At 40.4% G+C, this 24,750-nt stretch overlaps 2 protein-coding genes across 3 annotated transcripts; both read left to right on the forward strand.

Annotated features, from left to right (window-relative positions):
- The first annotated feature begins 332 nt into the window (after positions 1–332).
- Positions 333–16,779, forward strand: TARS3 (threonyl-tRNA synthetase 3). Its single transcript, XM_087743541.1, has 19 exons — positions 333–598; positions 1,215–1,307; positions 2,095–2,285; positions 2,827–2,950; positions 4,064–4,185; positions 5,033–5,150; positions 5,791–5,855; positions 6,564–6,642; positions 7,862–8,008; positions 9,640–9,738; positions 10,646–10,812; positions 11,358–11,520; positions 12,407–12,544; positions 12,993–13,070; positions 13,170–13,270; positions 14,516–14,620; positions 15,440–15,512; positions 16,254–16,368; positions 16,484–16,779. The coding sequence occupies exons 1-19, from the start codon at positions 353–355 to the stop codon at positions 16,630–16,632; spliced, it is 2,373 nt and encodes a 790-aa protein (XP_087599667.1). The 5' UTR covers positions 333–352; the 3' UTR covers positions 16,633–16,779.
- Positions 16,780–18,447: 1,668 nt separating this feature from the next.
- TM2D3 (TM2 domain containing 3) lies at positions 18,448–24,732 on the forward strand. 2 transcript variants are annotated; one of them, XM_087743547.1, is made up of 6 exons: positions 18,448–18,631; positions 19,777–19,872; positions 20,728–20,885; positions 21,445–21,619; positions 22,200–22,275; positions 23,567–24,732. In XM_087743547.1, the coding sequence occupies exons 1-6, from the start codon at positions 18,544–18,546 to the stop codon at positions 23,730–23,732; spliced, it is 759 nt and encodes a 252-aa protein (XP_087599673.1). In that variant the 5' UTR covers positions 18,448–18,543; the 3' UTR covers positions 23,733–24,732. The 2 variants fall into 2 exon arrangements, with proteins under 2 accessions (XP_087599673.1, XP_087599672.1); XM_087743546.1 differs by having other exon boundaries at positions 18,451–18,631; positions 19,774–19,872.
- Positions 24,733–24,750: the final 18 nt, after the last annotated feature.

The raw sequence follows: 24,750 nt of genomic DNA on the forward strand, positions 1-24,750 counted from the left end.
TTTATGGGGGTTTTCAGTTTGAGGTACATGGAAGTGTGGATACCGACACTCCCCGGTTGCTCACGGCTCGGAGCAGATGGGCGGGTGTGTTTTATTACCGCCACAGCAGCGAGGGCTACAGGGAGGCCTTTACCCACGTAGAAGAATGAACAATTAACCCTCCCGCAAGGCCCCTGAAGCCCCACCGGGCCCGGGCGGGGTCACCGCCGCAGCGAGCGGCCTGAGCCCCTCCGCTGGGGCGGCCAGGGCCAGGGCCGGACCCGGCGGCTGCGGGGTGGGACCGGGGAGGCGGAGCGGGCCGGGGGCGTCGCGCCGCAGGAGGGCGGAGGCAGCCCGCTGCCGCCGGGGGAAGATGGCGGCCGCCGAGCTGGCGGCGCTGCGCCTGTCGCGGCAGGAGCAGGAGCTGCGCTGGCTGACGGCGGAGGTCGGCCGACTGAAGGAGCAGGAGGCGCCGTGCTGCCCCGGGAGCTGCAGCCCCGAGCTGCAGCGGCTGAGGGCCGAGAACGAGAAGCTGCGCTACCGCCTCCTGCACCTGCGCCGCAGCCTGGCGGCCGAGCTGGGCAGGGCAGCGCCGGCGGAGCCCCCGGCCGGCGGCGAGGTAGCGCCCGCGGCGGGGACGGCCCCGGGGCCCCTGGCGGGGAGGGCGGCGGGGGCGAGCGGCCGCATCGCCCTGGGGTGGGCCGGGCCCCTGCGGGGAGGGAAGGGGCAGGAGGGTCTCGGCGGCGGAACGCCTGACCCCGGCCAGCGGGGTCGGCGGTGGCCTGCGGGACGGAAGCCTGTCGCGGTTTCTCTCCGCGCTTCTCGTGTGCCCGGAGCACCGAGCAGTGCTGCTCCCGGTAGTTCCTGCCTTTTCGCAAAGGTGGAGTAAGTTTATCGGACCACCGAAAGTTGTTTTCATTGCTCACTAGGCCGTTTTAATCTCCCAGGGTCTCGCTGGGGTGATTTTGCCGGTGATGGTCGCAGTAGTAAAATTGGGGAAATTGTGTTGACAAGATTTTGCTTGGTGAGCGGTTTTGCTGTGTCTGCTGAGCATCAAAGGGACGCAATTTAGATGTGTCATGAGAAGTCTTTCCTCTCTACTAAGGACATCTCGTATTCGACTGTAATTGCCTTCGTAGCCCAATATTGCACTGATCTGGTTTGGTTTTTTTCAATGATTGCTGGGAAGAGTCTTAAAGACATAGGGGTATCCTTCATATAATCACTGTTTTCAGAAAGTCTCCAGTGCAAGTCCAGCTGTTGCAGTGAATCGGAATAAAGCGGAAAAGAAAAAAGAAAATGAAGTTGTGAACCAACATCGAAATGATGTAAGTGGTTATTTTATACCACGTAATAATAGAAGGAGTATTGTTTGGCTAGGTTCAGAAAAGGTGCTGAAATCTGAAATACTTTGCTGTATTTTGAAATTCCAGATTTTGGGAAGAAGGCTTGCTATAGCGTGCATATAGCAAAAATCATTATCTAAGAGCTTCATCTTGCATGTAATTAGTAGGGTTACTTATACATTCTTAGATCTCTACTTTTTATGTAACAAAAGGATTTGGGGTATGGGGAAATCAGGGTCGGGATACTGTGCTTCCTAAAGAGAGCGATGGTTCATGAATAGTTAAACAGCGTGCATGATGACTGAAAGAGGATCTTGGCAGCACCAGCTGTAGTTCAATAGATCTTAATAATTCACCTTATGCTAAACTAAAGGAAGCTTTCCGTGAGCTCTCTTATTTGAATCTGATGCTTTGAATGGACTGGCAGAAGTGAGGGCTTGTTGGAGTGATCCAGACTTCTCTAGGATGTCAGCCCAATACAAATTCTGGGGCAGGAATATAGGCTGCTTTCTGAGGTCAAACTCACAAAGCCATTTAGGCTCAGATTGATGAAGGTGCATTGGAAAATCACTGTAAAACAGTCAGCAAGTTGGATGGGACTATCCTGTGTATAATCATTTACAAATGCTTTACTGCATATTAGTATAAATTCTAGTACAGTGAAATCTGGTCTTACTTGGGACCTCTAGGATTGCATGAACACTGTGAATCCTTGTATTCCATTTCTCTCACAAATATATATGTGTGTGATTTAATTTATTTGTTACAGCTACAGTCTGAGCCAAGCTTCATAGAAGACAGACTGAAGCTTTACGAAGTACTGAAAAAAGAACATGATGCTTTGCTAGCTTACAGAGCGGCCAACCAGAGCAAACCTATCAAAATTACTCTGACGGATGGAAAGACGGCTGAAGGGGAATCTTGGAAAACCACGCCACATCAATTAGCTGTAGGAATTAGGTAACCTGCAGATTCAAGGAGTTGTACTTTTGCAGGGATAAATCTGTTACTATCATTTGTCATATGTCACGGTCAGTGGATGGTGACTCTCTCAAGTTGGTTTATTTGGAAAGCATCGAAACTTCAGCTTGATGCAGAAGAAACAGCTGGGTAAAGTTACTGTTCTGAGTGATGCTTGAGGTTCTGTGCTGGGATCATAGTGCTTGCTTCCAATTAAAAAAATATAACAACCAGTGAGACTGCTAGGAATTAACAGAGACAGATGAAGTTTTGTGAGTTACCAGATAACAGTAGAAACTGTTGTTAGAAGCAGTCTTTCCTCCAGATCCTCAGCACTGAAAACAGTTGGATGAAACTTTAAGACCTTAAGGGTCTGTACCTTAAAAGTACAAAAGTGTTTAAGACGACCACAGAAACAAAAATGAATGGTCTTTAGGTGCTACGAGATATGGGTGGGGTCTCATAGGGTTTAGAAACCTAAGCACTTTTGCAAATCTGAACCTAAATATTTTGGTCTTTTGTCATCATTTGTGTTTTTTAGTCAAGTGTTGGCTTCAAATGCAGTCATAGCCAAAGTGAATGGTGAATTGTGGGACCTGGATCGTCCACTGGAGGGAGATTGTACTCTGGAGCTGCTTATGTTTGATAATGAAGAAGCAAAAGCTGTGAGTAGAACACTGACTGCTTTCTGCTTGATTACAGGAACTAATGACGTGAAATTGATTGCAGCCTTATGCTTTTAAAATCTTGAATTAAAAAAAAAAATCCACAAAGATTAGATACTAAGTACCTGTAATCTATAGATGAATAAAATCTTAGTGTTCTTTCCTTCCCTTCTCTTTTACATAAACAGGTTATTTCTCAAACAAGATCATACGGAATGTCTTGATTTGTATGCTAACTTGAAATAGTTTGATGTCTTCTAAGACGCATGTTCTATGGTTTGACTCTGCGTTTGAAGATCAGACACTGAAAGCAACAGTGAGGTTGTCTTACAGTTTTCTAAAAATTGTCCAATCTCAGATTTGAGTCATAAATGAAATCTACACCTCCTTGTACCGACACTGTTTATTAGAAACTTAAGTAGGCATATCTTAGTCAATTTAGCTATGAATATACTTAGCGACACACCCAAGATCTTTTTTTATGGGATTCAGTCGTAAGCCTATGTTTATCTTTATGCACTAGAGTTAGACTTCATTTTGCCAAAGAATTATTCATGTGATTAAGCTTGTTTGAGGCATTTCAGGAGCCTGTAAAGGCTTTATCTTGTAGCAGTGGCTATGAAGTGGTCTGAACTAATAGGGACTTAGAACGTAAGACTTATATTGATCTACTGGGTTGTTGACTCCCCTCTTCTGACATTTCAGGTAATGTGGTTTACAGTCCTGTTAATAAATATACTGTATGTGAACAATGATAACTTAATTGGCTACATTGCTTTAGATGCGGTTAGTATTGCATGGCCTTTTAACTGACTGGAAACTAACTTACAAATGAACAAGGTACAATAAGTACTAAGGTGATGGAATCATACAGCGGTATGATCACCTTTCAGACTGAAATACGATGGGGCTTTATTGCTACATCTGCCATTATATTAGTCATTTAGCGTACTTCAAAATGAGAACAGAAAATCGTTATACTTCTAACAGAATGTAAACAGCATTGATTGCAGTGTATTTCCCATCTGCAGATGCACCTCTGTTTTGTTTTTTTTCTTTTTAGTTACGCAATGCCAGTGACCCCATGACTTGCTTACCTGACTTTATTTGCAGGTTTATTGGCATTCAAGTGCTCATATTCTTGGAGAGGCCATGGAAGGTTATTTTGGGGGCTGCTTATGCTATGGGCCACCAATTGAGAACGGATTTTATTATGACATGTACACTGAAGACAGGTAAAATTTCAGCGTCTGAGAATTTTAATACAATATATTGAAGCTCAGTACTAGAATTATTTTTGTTCAGTCATGTTTCCGCATGTTAAAAGTAAAATTGTGTATCTGGTATTCTGCATGTTAAAAGTAAAATTGTGTATCAGGTTAGTCTTCTTCATAGTACTGATCTGTGTATACATATATATTGAGTGTGTGCGTATATTTAAATTGAAGAGCAGTGTTCAGACACCTGCTCCACAAGACTTGCAGCTGTTGAATGTTCTGTGAAAAAATGTAGAGTGTTTGCATAAAACTTTCTGAAGTTCCAGGGAGATATAGGAGACGGTTTCCTTGAAGAATCATGGGAGTTTGGTTTCGAAGTGCCATAGTCACTTGTAGAAACGGCACGTATGCATGTGACTCGTATAGGTGTTTACTACTTTTCTAATCCTTGTGCACAGCTTTACAATTCTGTTTTTTCCTTGTTTATCTTTCTGTAGTCAGGGAGAACACTGAATCTGCATCAGCTGATAAACTAGCTTGTGCAACTGGGTTGAGCTTTTTTTTTTTTTTTTTTTCTTTTTTCTTAAATCATATATACTTTCAGCTACGGATCTTCCAGACTTTTAAACATGTCAAAGACTGTTCTAGAAGTGATTGCAGTGGGTTTGTTCAGGGTGATAGCATTTGTGTTTGAGTTTAGTGTCTGAAAGTACAGTGGATTATAAGAAACTAAGAAAATACTGTGACAAATCACAACAACACATCCCATGCTTTTCAGATTAGACCACTAGAAAGTGGTCGCTTAAAAAATGGGAATATAAAAATAATTAATGTATATTTCTTTTGCCTGTGTCTTTTTGTTTAGATGTGTATCTAGTACTGAACTCCCACTACTAGAGAACCGCTGTAAAAATATCATAAAAGAGAAACAGGCTTTTGAAAGACTGGAAGTCAAAAAGGAGATCCTGTTAGACATGTTTAAGGTAAATCTTTGGAGTAGCTGTGATTCTGGTGCAGTCATTTTTTAAAATGTAACTTTTATGAAATACTGCATGTGACTGACTCATCAGAATAGTACCTGTCTTGTAAAACAAAGAAAAAGAGCAACATTCTTTTCCCCCTCTCCATATCCCTCTCAAGTATTCGTGATGTTTTCAGGCAATAATAAAACCAATTTCTTATTCTGCAAGAACACCTCGAACTCAATAAGATGACAAAGAAATTAGTACACAAAAGGCTTACATTCATTCTGGCTCACTTGCAGAGACAAGTCAAAAAAAACTTGGTCCTCTATTCCTGTGTTTTATACAGTGAGTGTTACCAGTCTCACTGTACTGTGTTTTAATTGCCTTTCAGAAGTGCTTTGAGGTGTTCAGGTGGTAATCGCTATGCTTAACACACCCTCAGGGAAATTAAGATATTTTTGTCTCTTTCTCCTGTTGTTCTATAACTCTTCTGAAAGGATGTTGAACTTTTGCATACATACATGTGATGATGTGACTTTTTTTTTTCAGTTGTGAGTGTCTTTTACTGATGCATTTGCATTATTAATATGTAATTTTAAAATAGAATTTTATTAGCTATTTGGTTGATGTTTCTGATTTTTCATGTTTCCCCACACAGTATAACAAGTTTAAGTGTCGTATCCTTAATGAGAAGGTGGACACACCAACTACCACAATATACAGGTAAAGAAAATTAAGTTAAAAGGTATTACGAAATATTTCTGTAGTTAGGTATATTTCATTTAAATTGAGAGGAGAATTTTTTTTTTTATTCTAACTTCTGAATACTTGAGTGATTGGGACTTAAGTTTGCAATTAACATTGCTATTTATGTAAAATCAGATCTTTCTCTGCTGGGACAGATTAGGTCTCAATTTGCGGACAAATGGCAAATCCACTTTTCACTCATTCCCTCTGGCTTCAATAAGCAGATTAAAATAAGTTACCACCCATGACATTGAATCGCTGGATAATGGGTAAAGCTAACTCTTAGCTCAGTGTGGGGTGAGGAACCCGTTTATTCAATTGCCAGGCAGGGATAAAACTAGTTAGTTGGAAAATGGCAAAAACATTTTTTTCTGTTTGATGTGCATAGTTTGAAATTTCCTGGCCAACTTTAACAAAGTTTACATATGCAACTATATGAATTGCTGATTGTGTTACGACGCTCTTGATAATGGATCAAGTGTGCTGAGTATTTACTGAGTGAGTATTCTGCTTCAGGTAGAAGGCACAATTACATTTAAGAAGCACTGAATTTGCTGAGTGTTGCATATGTACACTTATTAGCATGTTTAAACATGTCAAGCATTAACTTGTATGCCACTAGTGAGTGTATTTAAACATGTTGGAGTGTTTTGAAATAAACGCTTTTTTTCTTTTGGTGTATAGATGTGGTCCACTGATTGATCTCTGCAGGGGTCCACATGTGAGACACACTGGAAAAATTAAGGCCCTTAAAATATTTAAGGTAAGCTTAAATTAACTGTGCATTAAAACTTAATTAAACAATGGGTCAGTTGATTGATATATTTATGTATTTATTTCTCCTGAAGTGATTATGCTAGGGTCCTTTGTACTGTTTTCTTTACTTACTCTGAAAACAGTCTTTAATTTCTTTCCTAGCTCCCACAGACTCATAATTCATCTGCTTCCAAGGTTTACTGATTCTTAACCATCACAATGGTACATCAGTGAAAGTTAACAGCATCTTTTTTGATCAGAGTATTGGTGCAGTAACATGCATGCTTAGGCTATAATGAAGAGCACTGCAAAAATACTCAAGCTAGTAGTGACTGGATTAGCTGTGGAACCAATTATACCATGCACAGTAGAGAAGTGCAGTGCCTAAGCTAACGTGGCAGAACTGCGCTAATATCTCCAACCAGCACTGCACTTTGTAGTGCATATGTCCTAGTCTGAGTCTGTACTAGCTGTCAGATGTGGGCTCTGTGTGTGTGTGCTCTGTTCTGCAGTAAATGAACATCCAAAATATTCATTGGGTCAGAAAATAGTATTTTGACCTTGTAAGATGGCATCTTTCAGGTACAGGAGGCAAAATAGACCCTGGCAGATCTGCAAGTGCTGCTGTTTAAAAATGGCATTGCTTACAGGAAAGCCAGAGACAGTGTTTGCAGATGCCTCTGGTTATGATGTAGTTTAAGTTACTTGCAAATGCTAATTTTGGCAACCTTACTAGACTGACCTCCTTGGAACATTCATCGTAGTTGCTTTTGCTAGCTTCCTCACTGAAATTTATGGAACTCTGAGTTCCAGGGATTAAATGTTAGATTGTTAAAACAGCTAGGATTTAACTGTGAGAGTGAGTTAGTTTCATTTTGTCTTTTGTGTTTTCCTACTGCATTATGCTTTGAATGTAAACAAGTACTGCTTTTTCAGAAGGTATAATGTGAGATAATAAAACATGCCATAATGTGAGTTAAAACAAGATACCTAAGTAAAATAAAAGTATGACTTGACCAGGCACTTTCATTTGTCTTCTGCATTAGTATGCTGACTAAAAGGCAGTGCAAGTATCTTTGTATTATAAACAAATGCTGGATGACTGCATGTAACTCTGTTTCCAAGGGGGGGAAAAAAAAAAATCAACATTTGAGTGCATTAGTGTTTATTCCTCCTTTCCCTGAGATTATATAATATTGTCTTAAAGTACGGGTTTTGTGCATCAGAATTCCTCTACGTATTGGGAGGGAAAATCTGACATGGAAACTCTGCAGAGAATATATGGAATATCCTTTCCTGATAACAAAATGATGAAGGAATGGGAAAAATTCCAGGAAGAAGCCAGAAACCGGGACCATAGGAAAATTGGAAAGGTACACTATTTCATGGTCTACTTCTCTTTTACGCTTCTGTAATGGAATTAATTCTCTTTTGTTGGTCTGGTTTTGGTATTTTTTTTTTCTTCCATTTTTTGACACTTTGAATGGGAGTCAGTTCTATGAACTTCTTGGTGTCGTATTTTAAAATTTTAATTCTACAAATTCAACTTGTCACTTATATACAAATGTTAAACTAATGTTGGGAAGAAGTAATGGCGTAGTCCCTCAGTGTAGGGAAGTGTATCTTAAACCTTTTAATGTAGAGTCTTTTCAGATCCTACCTAAACCACTATATTTTTCATACAAGAGAGAAATTACTGAAAATTGTATAAATAGTATGGCTTGGTCATTCTTTGTTATAGGCATAAATAAGGTAATAGTTAAGTGTATGTACGTGCAGTACTTCAGCTGTTGTTGTGCATGTTGTTCATATATTCCTCTACTAGATTTAAATTAATGGATTTAATCTTAAATTGAGTGTAAGTTGAAAGACGTTAAATTGACACAGAGAAAGACTGTGACCTAATACCGGTCATGTTGACATGCTGCCTCCTAATTGTTGTCACCGTTGCTATAGTTCTGTAGAGAAGGTGGAGTTACAGGGAGGGTATTTGAGAGAAGACAAGAAGCTTTGTGGATGTTTAAAGGCACAATGGGCAGTACAGGTGAAAGCAGGGAGACATTTATTTGAAAAACTCATGTAAGTGAAGGTCAGCATCATTGGCCAAGAGGATGCAGGCATGAACCTCTCACTACTTACTGGCAGACGTGAAAGAAGAGACTGTGAAGGGCCTTCATAAGCAAAGATGAACAACTGAGGGTGACTCGGAAGAGGAAGAGCCAATGAGAAATTTACAGAAAACAGCGACAAAGAAGCAGAAAAATGATCTTTACAGAAGTGCTCATGCTTAACTCATTAAGTCTTGAATATTTGTATAGTATTTGATTGTTACTTCTATGCCTTTTCAAAAACAAATTATCTAGTATCAATCAAACAACTTATCTAGTGTCTATGTATCTAATATCTATGATACTGAAGAGGCTAAGGTTCTCCAAAGATGTATCAGAGTCATACTGCTGAGCTTCTGGTTTTGAGGCAGAATTCTGATTAAAGAATGACTGGCTCACAAGCTTCAGCCATCAACCCTCAGATCTGATGGGTTTATTATTATATTAACTGCTTTGGTTACTAAAGGAAAGATTGGTTAAGGCTTCAGGATTTTGAAGAAATGTATATTTACATAGTCACAGAGTCAAATGGAATTCCAGTGTTATTACAGACTTCTAAGAGTAAGAACTACGGAAAAATTAACTGCTGTTGCTGAGAACTTGTAGACTTCTGGAAATCATCTTGTTGCTGTAATATTTCATTTTTGTGAACAGAGTCTCAACATGTGTGAAGCAAGTGCAGTTCTGCAGTTCTGCAGTTCTGCAGTTCTGCAGTTCTGCAGTTCTGCAGTTCTGCAGTTCTGCAGTTCTGCAGTTCTGCAGTTCTGCAGTTCTGCAGTTCTGCAGTTCTGCAGTTCTGCAGTTCTGCAGTTCTGCAGTTCTGCAGTTCTGCAGTTCTGCAGTTCTGCAGTTCTATCTGAAGTGGTGTTACAGCATTCTGGTTTTAATTTACCTAGGAGCAAGAACTCTTCTTCTTTCATGATTTGAGTCCTGGAAGCTGCTTTTTCCTCCCCAGAGGTGCCTTTCTTTATAACACACTTGTGGATTTCATACGAGTGAGTATATACTAATGTAACTACTAACAAGTTTAATATCAGTTGTTGATCTTAAGTGATAGGCCATTTATAGCACTGAGCTATCCCCAGAAAGAGAAACATCTGTGTATGTAAACATATACCAGATTTTCGTTACGATTATACAGGTCTAACCTTTTTGAAAATAGGGCAGAGTAAGGCATTGGCCTGGACTTTTTCCAGTTGTGCAAAACCTACATGTGCAGTAGTCCTTTAGTGTCCCACTACATCGCCATCATAAGAACACAGTTAAGAAGAATCGGGCTTTTGCTTGTGTCTTGGTTTAACCCCAGTCAGCAGCGAAGCACCACACAGCCCCTCACTCACCTTCTCTCCACCCCTGTGGCATGGGGGAGAGAATCGGGGGGGGGGGGGGGGGACACAACAACCAAACCAAAAAACAAACAAACTACGGGTTGAGATAAAGGCAGTGTAATAGGACAGCAGAAGAAAAAAAAAAATAATGGTAAAAGAATATACAAAACAAGTGATGCACAGTGCAGTTGCTCACCACCCCCTGACCGATGCCCAGCCCGTCCCTGAGCAGCAATCGCTGCCCCCCAGCCAACTCCCGCAGTTTATATACTGGGCATGATGTCATATGATATGGAATAGCCCTTTGGCCAGTCTAGGTCAGCTGTCCTGGCTGTGCCCCCTCCCAGCTTCTTGTGCACCAGGCAGAGCACGGGGAGCTGAAAAGTCCTTGACCAGTAGAAACACTACTTGGCAACAACTAAAACACCAATGAGTTATCAACACTATTCTCACAATAAATCCAAAACACCGTGCTATACCAGCTACTAAGAAGAAAATCAACTCTATCCCAGCTGAAACCAGGACGCTTGTCAATAGCTCGTGTCACATTTTAAATGTTGAATTTGTTTTATAGGAGGAATATCACAAGCGTGGTTTTACAGAAGTCGTGTCTCCAAACATCTTCAACAGTAAACTCTGGGAAGCTTCAGGACACTGGCAGCACTACAGTGAAAATATGTTCTCTTTTGAGATCGAGAAGGAAACTTTTGCCCTTAAACCAATGAATTGTCCAGGACATTGGTTTGTACTCTCAGCTGAAAAACTTCTTATTTTACTATATTTATCCTTTGTGGGGCTGAGGGGAAATAAATGGGAGTATTAATACTTGTTATCATGTATGTTTGCAATAGACTACTAATCAACTAGTGTGTCCAGAGAGCTCCCCTGACTGTGTCCGAAAGCAGACGAAATATAATTATTGTAGGAGGATGTTTCAGTAAGTCTGCACTAAGTGAGCTAGGTTTGTGCATGCTAATACTAGTCTGTACCACTAGTAAGTACAAATTATGTTGGATAGAGATAGACATCAGATGTGGTGTACCAAAAGAAGGTACAGATGAACCAGTCTTGATTGTTACTTTCAGTGTTTTTTCTAGGTGGGCTTTAGCAATACGTTCTGAGTGCTGCACTTTTTCTGTTCTCCTGCCTTTTAGGATGCAGACAACCTGAATGAATAAATACTTAAAAACGTGGTTAATGTCTGTACTGATGTTGTTTTAGTTTCTGTGTTGTCTTAAAGCTTCTATAAGAAAGATAAAAGGAAGGTTCTTTCACGTTCCTTCTAGCTTGATGTTTGCCCATCGTCCACGATCCTGGAGGGAAATGCCTCTTAGACTTGCAGATTTTGGAGTTCTTCACCGAAATGAACTCTCTGGGACTTTAAGTGGCTTGACTCGTGTAAGGCGCTTCCAACAAGACGATGCTCACATCTTTTGCACAATAGAACAGGTAAAAAAAAAAAAACAAACCCAAAAAACCGAACAACAAGCCTCCCCCCACCAGTCAACTAAAAAAAAAGAACCCCTTCCCCTCCCTCCCAGTGCAAACCAACATTAAACAAGAAAAAATCCTCAAGGTACTTAAACTCTGGCTTTTTCTATTGTGTTGCTTTGTAGCATAATGCTGCTTTTGATGTGGTTTTTTGATAGGTTTAGGTGCTTCTTTCTTAGTCATGTGGTATTCCATATTTCTTAACCTTTTGCAATATTGCTTAAGTCAACAGCCTGTTGAACTTAGCTTCCCTGTTATAAGTTTCTCAAATAGCAGTGCCATAGTTTGTATTACTTATTTTTCTGTCTGAAATTAAAAAATGCTTATATCAAAAGAAGAAAACAGTGTTATTTGAGGGACATTGTTGATTGCGAATTACATAAGATTTTCTGTATAGAATTTTTCCCTTTAGAAAGATATATTGTGCAACTAAATCCCCAGAGGTAAAATCTTTTGCATCTCCCATTTCCCCCTGCAAAGAAAAAAAGCTGTTGACCACATTTTGTTTTCCATAGTAATGCTGAATAAATACTTTATTTTGCCAGTAATGCCATAGATTTTAGTAGAGGTATATGAATAAAGCAATGTACTCTTGCCAAGTCTGACTCATGCAACTTGGCTCCACAAGAACATTCCTTTTCTTGCCATGCTTTGAAGCCACAACACCTCAGTTTTCTCTTCACCTATTATGTAGATTTGGGTTTGTAGGATGTAATTTTCATGTGATTTTAATTTTTTTTTTTTATTTAATGGACTCTTATATTCTGATTATGAGGAATTCAGTAAATCCAATTACATTTTTATGTAAGTAAACTTTAACTAATACATTTTCTTTATGTTTAAGATTGAAGAAGAAATTAAAGGCTGTCTTGATTTCTTGAAGTCAGTTTACGCTGTCTTTGGTTTTACCTTTCAACTCCATCTTTCTACAAGACCAGAAAATTATCTAGGAGAGTTAGAGATCTGGGATCATGCAGAAAAGGTAATTCATTTAAAAGTAAGCAAGCAAACGCCTTAATATTTGTATTTGCAGAGGTGGATATTTAACTAAGTTCTTTCGTGTTGAATAGTGAAATTAGTGAAATTGCTTAAATCAGATGCCAATTATTGTCTTTAGTGGAAATGCTTGTTGAAAAACGTCATGTTAAAGGTGAAGTTTCTGTATAAAATGAGAACTTTCTGATTCTTACTTAGCCCCCTATCTTGAACTGATGTGATTTTTATTAATCTTTTTTTCCAATTAATCACAACATTTGTACAAGGAACCACTCTTATTTCAAGATTATTTATCATAAATGACTAAATGCTTGAACAATAGGAGTTGTGCTGCCTGTTGATTCCCTTTGTATTTCAAAGGCAAATGCTTTGACTTACAGTAATGAAAGGTCCTGCTATACCTTTTTTAATTTTTCTCTCATATTTATGATTAGCAACTTCAGAACAGCTTGAATAACTTTGGAGAGCAATGGAGTTTGAATCCAGGAGATGGAGCATTTTATGGTCCTAAGGTTAGTGAATCAGCATTTTAATACACCTTTGGGATGGACAAGAATACAGACACAATGCAGGCAAACTGTATTTAGTAATTGTGTTATTTTGCTTCACAGATTGATATTAAAATCAAAGATGCTATTGGCAGGTACCATCAATGTGCTACAATCCAACTTGACTTCCAACTACCCATTCGATTTAATCTTACTTATGTTGGGTGAGTGGTTAAGCTAAATATCTTCCTCTTTTAAATGAAATATTTTTTTTTTAAATTGTTTACTTTCATTATCTGTAATTCCCATTAAACTGAGATGCATTAATGCTCTGTTGCTCACTTAACAAATGATTAGCCTGTGTATCAGTAGCCTGGTTAGGAGGGGAAACATCCGTGCTGAGGGACAGAGTAGAGGACAGAGAGGAGAGAGACTTGGTCCTGGTAGAGGACAGTCACGAACTTGAAGATATTTCCTCGATGTAATGTTAGCTCACTTTAATTGTAAATGCTACTGATTGCAGGAAAATTTCATGATTGGTCTTGTCTGCCAGTTCTGAAGACAACTGATCGTATATAATGCTAAGGGAAAACTCAGTTGAGTCAGTTTTCATTTTCAGCCTAGTCACTGTGTCTCCTTTGAAGACACTGCATACAAATTCAAACATGTCTTTAGGAGCTAGTATGTTTGTAATAAGTACTTCATTTTTTTTATCAGATAAAGTTAGTTAACTTTGATGAACATAAACCAAATGTCAACAGTTTTTAATGAAAATCTCACTTTGGCTTCCAGCTAGGAAGAGGGATATTTATCCACTGAGTTAATTAATCTTAGTACCATGTTGACTTGAACACACATTTTCTGGGTTATTTTTCTTGCTGTGTTTGTTTTTGTGTATTATGAAGAGTTTGATAGAGAAGATAGAATAAGAATCTTTGTTATTTTTTGGTCCTGCTGCATGTTCTACAGTAGATGTCATAGCTCTTTGGTAGGTGATAATTCTGTTATGAACAGCAGCTGGCTTTTTTTTAATCATAGGATTGTAATTTAAGGCAAGAAATGAACAGAGAAGGCAGGTAAGATCCTGTGCAACAAAATAAAAGCAAGACGTAGCAGAAAAGAAAGAGCAAGGAAGAACATAAAATGCACAGAAATGGAGCTGAGTCAGTTGAGCATCTTTTCAAACTTACGAGTGTGTGCCTGTGCCACTAGCTAGAGGCATGATTATTTTAAGTCACTGATTATTCAGTATTCCTTTAAAAGCCCTGGTGACTTAAAGAAAGTACATTTTAAATAAAAATGATAGCTTTTGCGTAAGTATAAATAACTAAGTTTTGTCTTTCCATGAAAAGTAGAATTAAAAATATTAGTAGGATTATCTGTGTGTGAGCTAAGAGATGTTTGGGTTTTGGGTTTTTGGTTTTTTTTTATTTTTTTGTTTTTTTAAAACTTTACTTACTCTTTTTCAGTAAGGATGGCGATGATAAGAAAAGGCCAGTGATTATTCACAGAGCTATTTTGGGATCTGTGGAGAGAATGATAGCTATTCTAGCAGAAAATTATGGAGGAAAATGGTATGTGGCACAAATGCAGTTCTAAGAAATGTTTAACAATGTAGAAAATACAGATCCTCCCTAATGTCCCATGTATTATAATGCAAAATAATATCCCTAGAATTTTCTCAAAGTTAGTAGGTAAGATTACAAGAAAAGAAGTCTAATTTTGTGGTCCGAGTTGTATGATATCCTTTTATTAATAGTTCATTATTAGAAATTCAATTTCATGAGATTGCAGGGAAAATTATACAATAAAGCAGAAATAAGAATTGTAATTGAATGTATATGTGCTGCATTATTCTTGTTCCTTCTTTCTTGAAAATCATGCTTTTGTACTGGGAAGATGTTAGACATATGTAAAGCAATTATTTATACAGACATTAATTAGTCCTAATATGTCAAATATTTTTTTTAACTTGTAAGATGTATTGTTTCATCTTGAATAAGCTCTGAAGATATTTCTTTATTAATGTATTTAAAGTATTAAGGAAGAGTTAATTCTTACTTTCAGCCACCTATCTGACTGTCCACCTTTCACTATAAAGTTATAAATAAAAGTGGAAATTATGTGAAAAAATACATTTCTGTTTAAAATTGTGAAGTCAGCTAGGAAGTGAACAGAAGGTCAAAGTTCTGTGTATGTAATTTTACTGGAATCAATCTATTTGCTATTTTATGTGAACCTGAAAAGAGGAAGATAACATATTATCCAACATGCTTAGCTAACATAAATATTTTTATAAAGTAAAGAAATTATTATTGGGGGACGTGACTATGGATATGAATGTGAATGTAAAATCCACGTGTATTTCATATTTTTCTTGTCCTGCTTGCCAGGCCGTTCTGGCTGTCTCCACGGCAGGTCATGGTTGTGCCTGTGGGACCTACTTCTGAAGAGTATGCCCGGCAGGTGAGAGTAGGGCCTTCCTTTTTATAGTAGCAAGTGATTTTAATAGCTCCTTAAGCACTTGTCCTAGAACAAAGAATGAATGCTTTAATAATTTTGGAGGCGGGGGGGGGGGAGGGTAAATTTTTCCATATAGTCTAAAATTTGTAAAAGCCTGAGAAATTGATATGTAACTTTAAGTGTTTTGGGTTCTGTTACTATGTACATACTTCAGTAATTATTGAAGGAAAAAACATTCTGGATGACAAACCTTATATACTGACTAATGTTTCATTACAGAATTACCTGCTTAAAGTAGGGGCAGAGCCGGTTTCTTCCATTTCCCAGCATGTAGACTCTTGACTACATTACATTTGACCATGGTTGTGTTTACCCCTCTCCCCTGCTTTTCTTTTAATGCAAGCATAAGCGGTTTTGTTCCTTCTCCTCTTTCTCCTTTCTCAGACTGAAGAAACATTTTTGACATTCAGCAGCGTAGCTGTCTGAGGAGATCAGCAAATATTTGATATGGATGTTACCTTGTATTTTCTACTAACTGGAGTCCTGCTAAGCCCTTAAGTGTGTGTGCAGTTTTCTTCAAATAACTTCATGGACTTCCTTACAAGGATTCACAAGAGCAAAATTATGCACCTACATTAATTAATTATTGGAAGAGATCAGGGATTACAGCATGTACAAATTTATGTTGTAGAACATACACTGTAATATTAAATCACAGTTTTTCGGTGTGGTGTTCTTTTTTAGGTTTGCAGTGAATTTTTTGAAGCAGGATTTATGTCAGATGTGGATCTAGATCAAAGTTGCACATTAAACAAGAAAATTAGAAATGCACAGCTGGCCCAGTATAACTTTATCCTAGGTAATTACAGCATCTTACATTTCTGAATATTATTTAAGTTTTAATGTTGGGCGTCTAGACTCTCATTTTGTAAGGTAGGTAATCAGTTTAACGTTGTTTTTGATGTGTCTTGCAGTGGTTGGAGAAAAGGAGAAAGCAAATCATGCTGTCAATGTGCGAACAAGAGACAACAAAGTTCACGGAGAGATTTCGGTGTCTTCTGCTGTCGAAAAACTCAAGAAATTTAAGAGGTCACATATTCCAAATGCAGAAGAAGAATTCTGATGTTGCTGTTAGGAAAAAAAATTACTAGCTGCCCGAGTGAAACGGTGTTTCTTTCCTCCTGTACAGCAGTAATGCTCATCTGAGAGAATTTTCAGTTAATGGATACACAAAATAAGCAAACGTAGCAATGTTGGTGCTCCAGGAATAGCATGAGGGGACAGATGCAACTGCCAACTCCTTTAACAATCCCATGGGATTCCAATCTGCGCGAGTCGCAGAATGCTTATTTAAAAAGTCCTACACCTCTGCTAAAATATGTTGTGTTTGCTGTGGAAGTAAATCGGGGCTGCAGGAAGTCAAGGAACAGGAGGCTGGGAATTGCGCTGGCTGCTGCTGCGGTTGCCCAGCTCCCTCAGTCACGCAGCCGTTGCATAACTGGCGTCGCCTGGAGTCCAAAGCTTGGCAGTTGCTAGGTGCATCAGGAGCATTTTTGGTTTAGTTTTTTTCTAACTCCAGATTATGTCAGGGTTTTTTTTTGGGGGGAGGGAATAGCTTGATTCTTTCTGAATTTATGTTCACAGGCTACAAATACATTGGTGTCTTTGTTGGAAGTCTCAGTGAAACAAGGCACTGATTGAGTTGGTGTGATAATTGGTTGCTGTAAAGGTGATTGCCAAGAATGAAGTTGAATTACTCACCATATCTGTGTGTGGAAAGTGTTTTATTTTTTCCTGTGTTTGCTGTTGATTTGGCTTTTTTCTAAAACAAATCCACCTTTGAAAAAACTTCCCGTGTACAATTTATTTGCTGTATTTGCTTGGGATACTGAGAACGCTGAAAAGGTGCAGGTGACAATTTTCATTTTGGAACACAGCATGTTGGAATTTAAATTCGCCATATTTATCTGACTTCTTTACGCTTATAAATGATTTTAAAGTTACTGTTGCAGGCAATTGAATCAGATTTTTTGAGATTAATTTTTACCATGATTTTTTTCACTTTTTTAATACCGTTTTTCATTACAAGGCCTTAGATAGGTAACTGAGTAACATATTTAATGCTAAGCTATACAACTGCAGTTGTGATTTAAATATCACTGAAATGAAACAAAATACTATTTAGTGCAGAAATGTTACACAAATACAAAGCTAGCGTTTTCCTTCTGCCTGACACACTTGTACAGGCTTGTGTTCAATAGGCCTATTTTTGGTTTTGTATTAGTTTGGTTTTGTGTATCTGTTTTTACCAACTGATTATCCCCTGCTTTTAAAAGAAAAGAAAAAAAGAAAAATTTGCAGGAGCAAGTGCTGGGAAAGCTTTCTGTTCCACTTTACAGAATTAACATGTGCTGTGGAGGGTGCTTCTTATGTGTATTTAGTATTAATAATACATTTTATATATAAAATACCGTATTTTCATGGACTACAGCCTCCACGATACACGTGATGTATTCAGACTGCAGAATTAACACTTTCGGGGTTTTTTTTTTTTACAGTGAATTTCTAGGTTTTGCGAACACATGCATGGTAAAAAGTTAGTCTTGTGTCTGTGCTGTCGCCATCTAAGTTTTCAGATGACCTGCAGCAATGACAGACGTCACTGAAGGACATAAATTAATAAAAATAGCATAAATTAAAATGGGCTGCAGGGAGAAATGCGCGGGGAGCAGGACGGGGGGGGGGAAGCAGCGCGGCTGAGGAGGTGAGCGCCGCCGTGACGGGTGACGTTTCGAAAGCCGCAGGCGGCCGGCAAAGCCGGCAGCCGCAGCTAGCGGGGCTGGGGAGCGGGGCGGGCCCGGCGCAGGGGCGGGCAGGCCGGGGCCCGGTCCGCCCGTGGCGCTGCCGGCCGGCGGCGGGGGTCCCGCCCGCGCTCCCCGGGTCTGCCGAGGGGCCGGGCCCCGCGCGGGGCTCCCCGCCTCCCCGCCCCGCCCCTGGCCGGCAGCGGCGGAGCCGGCGGACGGCGGCGGGCAAGATGGCGGCGCTGGCGGGGCTGCGCGCCCTGCGGCGGCTCTGCGGCGTCGCGCTCTTCCTCTCCCAGCTCTACGTCCTCTCCGGCCGCGGTGAGCGCGGCCGCCGCCGCTTTGCCCGGGCTCCCCGAGGCCGAGGCGGGGCGGGTGGGGTGGGAGAAGGGGGGGGCAGGGGAGGGAGCGGCCGCCTGCCCGCGGCCCCGCGGCCGGCTCGGGCGGGCCGGGCGCTCCGAGCCCCCGGCTCGGCGGGGGAGGCGCGGCCGCGCCTCAGCGCCTCGCCTGCGGGTGGGGGCCGCTCTCCCCGGTGCCTGCAGCCGGTCCCCGGGGCGGGGGCTGAGCGCGCCCCTGGCGGGTCCGGCCTCTGAGCGGCCGGGCTGGGGAGGTGGCCGTCACCTCGCTCTGTGGAAGAAGCGTTGCCGCTTCCCTCACAGGGCGGGGGGGAACCGGGTGCTTGGGGCATGGCTGGGTTCAGTCGTGCGCTGCAGCGCCGGTGCTTCGTGCTGAGATGCTCGGTGCTAGGACAAAAGACGGGCTAGGCCGCGCTCACCCGCTGCTCTGCTGCTCCGGGCTTACGTAGCGTCTTCTGTGCGCGCTCCTTCTCCTGAACGGCCTGCGATCCAAAGCGGACCTGGCGAGGAGCTGGGGAGGCAGGCGCGATGAACCTGCGTTCCTGCTTCCAGCCGGGCACGGCCCGCTCGGGGGGGATGTGTGTCTGTGTGTCTGTGCGTGTGCGCTGCCTTACGCGCTCGGGCACGGATCCGCCCGCCTCTCGGCTCTGCACGGCCCCAGTCCTTGGAATCGTGGGATTTGCGCAGAGACAAACGCGAAGTGCGTGCCCAAATACAGCCGCGGTTGCCCGCCAGTCCTTCTGCTCTGGCTTTCTGTCAAAGAACTAGCTGCGTTGCTTGATTAAATGGTTTTGTTCAGTAGCGAATACAGTGTAAAATCTGCTTTCTGAGCAGTGTTTTTTAATTCTCAAGAATCAAAAAATATGACTGAATTGAAATAAACATGATTTCTTGTCTAAGAGGAGAGATTTAATTCTAATGCTCATTTTAATATTTAAGGTAAACATCCTGCTATTTATAGAATAGGGAAACAAATGCTTATAATTTTTTTTATTCTCATTACACTTTCCACTTGTAATTTCACATCAGCGTGCTGAAATCAAACTGTGTCTGAAGACTAATTTTATTCTAGAAATATCACTTTCTCCATATCTTTTTTTCTTGTAGCAGGATCTTTGATGACCACAAAGCATTCACAGCCACAGTCTACATTTGCAAAAAGTCTAACTTCAACAAGTACAAATACTCCCTATTTTAAAACCGCAGGTACAATGTTATGTTGTTTCTTTCGTTTTTCTTCTGTGGACCTTTTTCCTCAGTGTCTTGAGTTTAATAGTAAAATTCTTGAATTACGTCTTAGAAACCTGTACATGCTTTCACAGTGGTAAAACACATTATAGTATAACACATTATGAATTACTCTTCAATGACCTTAACAACTAGTTTGGATTATGTAGTTAGAAAATTGGTCCATGTAAGATCTTACAACTAGAAGACGACCAGTTAAACTGCCGTTGTGGTTCACGTGTTTTGCACCCTGTCTGGATGGTGGAAGTTCTCGAAAGACTCCAGCATTCTGCAGGAACTTGTTACTGTTCCCTGTGCAACATAAATACAGTTTTTTTAGCTAAGGGATGCGTCAGGATTGGCTGAAACGCTGTTCTTGCTAGTAATTTAAGAGGTGATTCTGTGCACGTACAAACAGCAATGGCTGAACTAGCTGTAAACAATTAGATCTGAACTAAAAGTAGGTTATGTGTGTCAACCTGCTTCTATACCTAAACTGATCACTTCCGCTGAGAAATACTGGCGGAGGCGGCACTAATCCGTGCTGAGCTCTGTTCTGGTGCTGTCCTGAAGCGTGCTGCTGTGCTGTCCTGGTCAGGACGTCCGAGAGACCCTTGCAGGGTACCCTGCTGCGTCGTGTAGCTCACTTGACGGACGCAGTGGTTCCCACAACACAAACTCCTAATGCCGCTCACTGTAGAAGGAAAGCCCTTTATGCAGTGTCGGTGCGTGTGTGTCTATACGTATGTATAAAAGAAAGCATACGTATATATATACTTTATATAGCTTTTTTTATTCGCTTTCTTAATTTTATTCACGTGTTTCACCTTTCAGAAAGTACAGAAATTCCACCTTATGTGACTAAATGTCCTAGCAACGGGCTTTGCAGTAGATTGCCACCAGACTGTATGACATGTAACACAAACTATTCCTGTGTATATGGGAAGCCGGCCACTTTTGATTGCAAAGTCAAGCCGCATGTTCATTGTGTTGTAAGTAACCTGTTACTTTTAAACCCAAATTTAATTTAATTAAACTGTGGCATCTTGTCATAAAATATAAGAAATGGATTTCCGCGTTCTTACATAGGCAGGTTTGCAGGTCTGCGATGTAGTTAATCATTCAGCTGCAGGCCATTGCCGAAGAAGCAGACCTACCCTTCTCTGTTTTCCCTTTCTGGCGTTGGATCTTTTTGTTATGCAGCCATGCAATTGAGTTGAATCAATTTGTTGACCAATCAAAACTGAACCATTTTGAGAGTGAGGAGGCTAAATATCTGTCAGAGCTGCAAGCCGATCTTTACAGGTGAGACTGAACGAGTCCTCCTTTTGGCAGTAGCCCTACACTGGAGGAAGCAGTAATGTTAAACTGTGCATTAATAACTCTGTCTGTTTTCTAATGTTGATTTTTCTATTTTACTTGATTACATAGAAGTAGCAAAGAGGGTAATTGTTATTTTTCCCAAAATGTCTTTCCATTAAATGTAATTTGGTACTGCACACTGTGAATTTTTTTTATTACTAGTGAAGTGATAATGCTGTCCGTTTATAGGATCAGAATAACCACGAGCAGGAGAACTTTACAATTAACATGACATGCCAGTTTTGCTGGCAGCTTGCAACAACTGATTATGTATGTACCAATTCTACAAACTGCATGACGGTTTCTTGTCCACGACAACGATATAATGCCACTTGTACAGTACGGGATCATATTCATTGTCTAGGTAAGGTGGGCTGAGACAGATTCTGTAAAGAAGCTTTTTTCCTAAAGAATTTCCGAACATTTTTTGTCATGGGTCAAAACAACGATTCTTTATGTCCACTGCAGTAACAGCCTGCACCTTGATTAATCTATTGACATTTTTATAGTTACATTTTGATTTTTAAGCATAATAGTGACATGTAACTGTAAACATTGGCTTTTAATGCTGTTGTATACCTTCACATGAGAGAAAATAGATCTGTTTCATTTTTGTCAGCCTCTATGAATAAAACTAATTTGGACACCACTAATAGAATCAATATCAAATGTCTCAGTGGGGTAATTAAACAAAATTCATGCTGGTTTCACCCAACTAGTTTAATTTTTCCCCTATTTCTTCAGTGACCTTGCATGTTTTCTGATGCGGGACATAGACTGATGGAGTATATATACGCTTTTGTGTTGACGGTGTTTGTTTCGATTAATGTCAACCCTTTTAGACTCTTGTTAGAGAAATGCAGTATCTTCTTGCTTGTCATTTTCTTACTCATTATGTGCTCTTTGTTTGTTACATTAAGGTTTGAATGTTTTTTAATGTTTAGGTAATCGTGTCTTTCCTAAGATGCTGTATTGCAACTGGACCGGAGGTTATAAGTGGTCTACTGCCTTGGCACTAAGGTACATGAGAACTCTATTAGATAACATCAAGCTAAAATAGATAATATTATTAGAAGTAAATTAATTGTCTATAAAATCTTTAGTTTGTGTGTTTTTCTGCTTGGTATTTTTTACTGGTGTACTTGAGTAACCAGTAGTTCATATAGTCTAGTTTAGAATTTGGAGGTGTAGGATGGCCAAAGATCTCTCATGCGGCGATACTAGCTGTCTTCAGTAAATAGAGCTTGAGAGAAAACATTTACCCTGCTTCTGCACGGAATGTACTTTCTTCAGAGTAAACGCCAGTGATTCTTAGGCTTCACAAAGTGATCCATTTGCCGAGTAGAGAGGGCACGCTTGCTTTCATTCTGTATGGTATCAAATGAGGTGGAAATGCTCAAAAAATCTGCAGATTTATGGTTTTTTTCTCCTAGTTTTTTATATGTTTTAAACAATGAGGGCTGAAAATTGTCCAAATTACTTTTTGGCATCTGAAATGAATGCAGCAGTTTCTGAATTTGATAGATGTCGCTGAGCTGGCTATTTGGTATACGTAACATTTGTTATGGCTTCCTTCCCAACTGTAACAGCTGGAAATGCCTTAAGATGGAGTTTCTTGCATTTTAAATTATTAGGGAAGAGACCAGTGTAGCAGTATTGAAAGAAACTATTTAGGTTATTTTTGGAATGTTAAGCCACTAGAGCACCACAATAGCGATTTGAAAGTAACTGAAGTTCTCTTGGAGGTGAGACCTTTTTCATTAAATTTTAATATTTCCAAAGTGGTTAATATGATCAATTAGGTAGTAAGACTCTCTGTTCCTGGAGCCAAAGATACAATAAGACTCTGATTAAGAAAGCGATGTAACACACTTTCCTTTATAGCAAGAGTTGTTCTCTCTGCCGCCAGCCGGAGAAACCTGCTGTTGCCTGACTGCTGCGTGGGGCTGAATAGAGCGTTTGGGTCTGTTTCTATAGCTTGGTTGTTGGGGTTTTTTTAGCTTCTGATAGCTTAGAAAAGTCAAAATACGTTTATAAATGTGAGAGTTGTGGTTTTTATTGCTTGTCATGAATGAAAAACTGTCAAGTCTCTGGGTAGTATTAATTAGCTACAAAATAGCGCTACTTCATCAAAAGCGTTCTCATTTAATAACCCAGTCGGCTCTTTTTGTGCAAAAACTGTATAGTTTCTTGACTGATGTAGAGCAAAACTATCGTCACCTTGTGGGTATGTCAGAAAGAAGTGTGTATGCATACCCAAACTGAGTTCATCTAAAAATAATAATAACAAATCGTGTTTCTGTTCTTACAGCATCACCCTTGGTGGATTTGGTGCCGATCGTTTCTATTTGGGCCAGTGGCGGGAAGGTCTGGGAAAACTCTTCAGCTTTGGTGGACTGGGCATATGGACATTAATTGATGTGCTGCTAATAGGTGTTGGCTATGTGGGACCTGCAGATGGTTCTCTTTATATTTAAATGTGGGTGCAAGACCTTTCAGAGGGGAGTAGTTGCTTGGAAAGGGCTTTAAATAGATGACTGTAGAGATTTGAGCCTTTAAGGTAGAATGAAGAACGACTGTTCTTTTTATGTGCATATATTTTAATGTACAGTATCTGTACTTAGTTTGCCTTTAACTAAGGTAAAATAAAGGAGTGGATCACCGAGTAAGTTGAAATTCATTTTCTTCCTTCTATGGACATGCGATTTTTCTATGAAAAAAGTTGAACAGCTAACCAAATTCTGCACTGTGCTTGAACTTGGATGACCTGTCAAGCACCAAAGAGATGCAAACTAACTTGGACATTGAGTTGATTACTTCATATTTGTATGCTTGAATTTAACTTGAAAGCTAACTTACCTAAATATGTCAGTAATATATTCTTTTTTCATGTTTGTGAGAGGATAATGTATTTGCCTGAATTACTCTAGCAGTATGCAGATCACCGTGCTTTAGGATGTTAATTACATTCATTTCTCTTCCGGGATATAGCAAGAGCTAACATTTGCGTAGTGACTTGTTGGCTTAAAACGGTGGGGTTTTTAGAATTAGATTGCAGGTAACACTAAAATCTAAATATGAAATACCTGAAATAGGTTTGGGGATTGTTCCAGAATGTCTTTATTTTGGTTGGGTTTGACCTGCATATCAGTCAAAGGTACAACTCGTATTCCTGTGCTGGTAAGCTTGCCAAGCTCATTTTAAAAAAGGGTTGGCAATATAGTCGATGCGTTTATGCACGTACGGCTTCGTAACAAGATAACGTAGCATGCTGTAGTGCCATTAGGAAGAGTAACTTCGTGGAGTTCACCGAAGCCCCCGAGGGTGGCTGCCCGCCTCCCGGCCCGGCGGCCTCTTGCCGTGCCCGCCCCCTCCCGCTGGGCTTGCACTGTCGCTCGTGTCGTACTAAGGTGCGGTCACTCGGAAAATCCTATCACTTGAATAAACTTGTACTTGAAGCTTTCACGGAGTTCAGTACTACTCATGGTGGCTCGT

The sequence above is a fragment of the Nipponia nippon genome, unplaced genomic scaffold, assembly GCF_047370975.1.
Source record: "Nipponia nippon isolate SJK-2023a ecotype South Korea unplaced genomic scaffold, ASM4737097v1 scaffold_9, whole genome shotgun sequence".
In the NCBI taxonomy this organism is placed as follows: domain Eukaryota; kingdom Metazoa; phylum Chordata; class Aves; order Pelecaniformes; family Threskiornithidae; genus Nipponia; species Nipponia nippon.